At 38.8% G+C, this 3098-nt stretch overlaps 1 protein-coding gene across 1 annotated transcript in view; it reads left to right on the forward strand.

Annotated features, from left to right (window-relative positions):
- The first annotated feature begins 811 nt into the window (after nt 1–811).
- LOC123967418 (histidine-rich glycoprotein-like) overlaps nt 812–3098 on the forward strand; it is a 3657-nt gene continuing 1370 nt past the window's right edge. The window contains exon 1 of the mRNA XM_046043514.1: nt 812–885. Coding sequence (XP_045899470.1) covers nt 812–885 — 74 coding nt within the window. The remainder of the gene's footprint in view (nt 886–3098) is intronic.

Below are 3098 nucleotides of genomic sequence, written 5' to 3' on the forward strand. Positions count from 1 at the left end.
ACGAAGGTTAAAATCAAGGGCAACTGGACTTGGTTGAAGATACTGGAAGACGTTTCGTCCCTCATCCAAAGGACTTCTTCAGTTCTGACTGACTGGCAGGGAAACTCAGCTATTTAACCTCAGTGGGGTCGTTATCCCGGGTCATCGATACGCTGGTTCGTTAGTGTTCCTTGTTGCTGTGACGACAGTCGTTACGGTCGTTAAGACTACCTGTGGCCGAGACTGAACGACCATCGTTGGTATCTTCACCTGAGGCCAATAGGTTACATTTGTTGAGTTTCCTGGGAAGTGATGAAAGGACAGCATTGTAAGTGGGGGATAAGTGGTGGCGTAGACCCCCTCCTCTGTTCAATGACGGCTTCTCAACCCTGGTGTAGATGCTTCCTTGACACGTCTTTCAAATCATCCATCTTCTCTGTCTAAAATGTGCACCTGGTGGTCCTCAAACGAGTGTCCTCCTTAATATTAACTCTATAACTCTTAATATCTTGGATAAATGTTATATCCATATAATAATATATAAAATATATATCTTAAAAGATTAAAAAAATATTTTTGTACTTTCAAGTATTTTACAGCAACACTTTTAAGGACAAAAAGGAACATGTAGGCCTGTACAGGGTGCGAACTACGAACTACGGGGGAAATAAGTCATCAGCTCCCCTAAAAGCATGATTTCAGATATTTTGGGGGGGTCTCTAAAATATTGACAGCATGCTTTATTTCCAATAATTTCTATATTTTTCTCTATCATCATGGATCCCTGCGCTGTAAACGGTTCGTGATCGTTCCGTCTGGCTGGATATTACGCATGATCCATGCAGTACTGCAGCTGCGCCGCCACGCAACTTTTCAGAATTCTTCCCTTTCACGGAGAAAAGAAAGGTCAGGCCGCAAACAGCTGCTGTGTGAAGCCTAATTGTAGCAAAATGGCTACATATGATAATAATATTAATAATTATATTTTTGTTATTATAATAATAAGACAAACATGCCTGATACTTTCACATTCAGCCCAGGCCTACATGCTTGCAGCTATTAATGATTCAGCAGTAAGAATCAGTCTACACAGGGTGATCACCTAACAAGCAACAAAGGCATTAAAAAAAAATCTTTATACAAATGTTTTAAATTCTTCAGATTATATAATGTTCAGTATAATATTTGATGTATTGAAATGTTGCATTTGTGAATGTAATATTTTTCATATAGGATAAAGATGTTTAAATATATAGCCTAGGCTTTTCTTTACAATGAATATCAATCTTTTCATAAAATAATAATAGCCAATATATTATATTTATTTTTCGGGATGTCTGATGTCACGATCTTAAAGAAATATTCGACACAAACACAAAATTAATGACAAATGCTTTGAGTTTCTTTAAACACACTTTTCCTCAACATCAATCCTGGATCTTAATACAACTGTTCTTTATTTGATACATGTATTATAGTAGTGAGTAGGCCTAGACCACAGCGGTAACGTCAGATCCTGAAACTGTAACTCAGTGGAGATTGTTTCATCAAGTGGCTCCAGGTGATCACAGCTGATGGAAGTGCAGTTTGACACCTGCTGGTCGTGTTTTGTAAATCCTTTCAGTGTGCTTCCTGTTGGTTCTATGCCATTGATCTTTATCCTTGTTGAGAACACTTTACTGTCCACAGGAGGCCTACTTACTAAAATAAAGCCTTGATCTGTGAGGATAGACTTAATTACAGAAACAACTTTGTGTAATTCTTTACAGTTTAACAACACCACAAATTACATGCTCCAAAATTATTATACAGTTGAGTCAACACCTCTTACAGACTGTGAACTCTCAGAGGGATTTATTGCATTGTTTAGTAAGTTTTTGCTAATAAACTGACACCTGAGTGTATATTTTTGTGTAGACATTGAATCGTCTTAAGGCAAAGAGGGAGAACCACATCCGTAATAGAAATTCTCTGGTAGCCTGAAAACACTATGGAATAAAAACTGTCCCAAATGCATTATAGCTGTGTGAAAATGTTTTGTAGCTGTGTGAAAATGTTTTGTAGCTGTGTGAAAATGTTTTTTAGCTGTGTGAAAATGTTTTGTAGCTGTGTGAAAATGTTTTGTAGCTGTGTGAAAATGTTTTGTAGCTGTGTGAAAATGTTTGAATGTGTATCTGAATATCAGAAAAACCCAAAGGTTACAGGTACGGATCGATTCTACCGGTACAAAACAAACCTACAGTTACAAGTACTTTTGTCCCACATTTGACACATTCTGCTGAATAAACAATGGGAATGCAAACTTTTTATTTTTCTGATATTCAGATACAAATTCAAACATTTACACACAGCTACAAAACATTTTCACAAGTACAAAACTTTATCACACAGTAAGATTACATTTCTTCATTTAGCTGATGCTTTTATCCAAAGCGACTTATATGCTAATGCTTAATTGTTATATATGTCAGAGGTTGCACACCTCTGGAGTAACTAGGGATGTCTCACAGTGGATTTGAATCCGGGTTTCTCACACCAAAGGCATGTGTCTAATCCGCTGCGCCATCACCACCCAAATACATTTGGGACAGTTTTTATTCCATGAAGCACAAACACAATTGAGCACACTAGCCAATCAGCAAGCAAGGGGTTGGTGAAGTCCCACTCACCAATGAAAGGAAATATTCAGTATAAAATTTGTACTGTCAGTAATAAAAGTAGACTAGGAGCCAGAGTGTTCAGCTATCAAGCTCCTCTCCTGTGGAACCAGGTTCCAGTTTGGGTTCAGGAGGCAGACACCATCTCCACATTTAAGAGTAGGCTTAAGACTTTCCTCTTTGATAAAGCTTATAGTTAGGGCTGGCTCAGGTGAGTCCTGAACCATCCCTTAGTTATGCTGCTATAGGCCTAGACTGCCAGGGGATTTCCCATGATGCACTGAGCTCCTCTCTCCTCTACTTTCTCTCCCTCTGTATGCAACCTCATCCCATTATTGCATGTTACTAACACAACTTCTCCCCTTTCCGGTAGTCTTGTGCTTTCTCGTCCCTCTCCTCTCTCCTCCTATCACTTCCTGCAGGTGTTTCTGGCTCTGGAGCTGTGGAGTCTGGATCTGTGGT

Source organism: Micropterus dolomieu, linkage group LG02, assembly GCF_021292245.1.
Source record: "Micropterus dolomieu isolate WLL.071019.BEF.003 ecotype Adirondacks linkage group LG02, ASM2129224v1, whole genome shotgun sequence".
In the NCBI taxonomy this organism is placed as follows: domain Eukaryota; kingdom Metazoa; phylum Chordata; class Actinopteri; order Centrarchiformes; family Centrarchidae; genus Micropterus; species Micropterus dolomieu.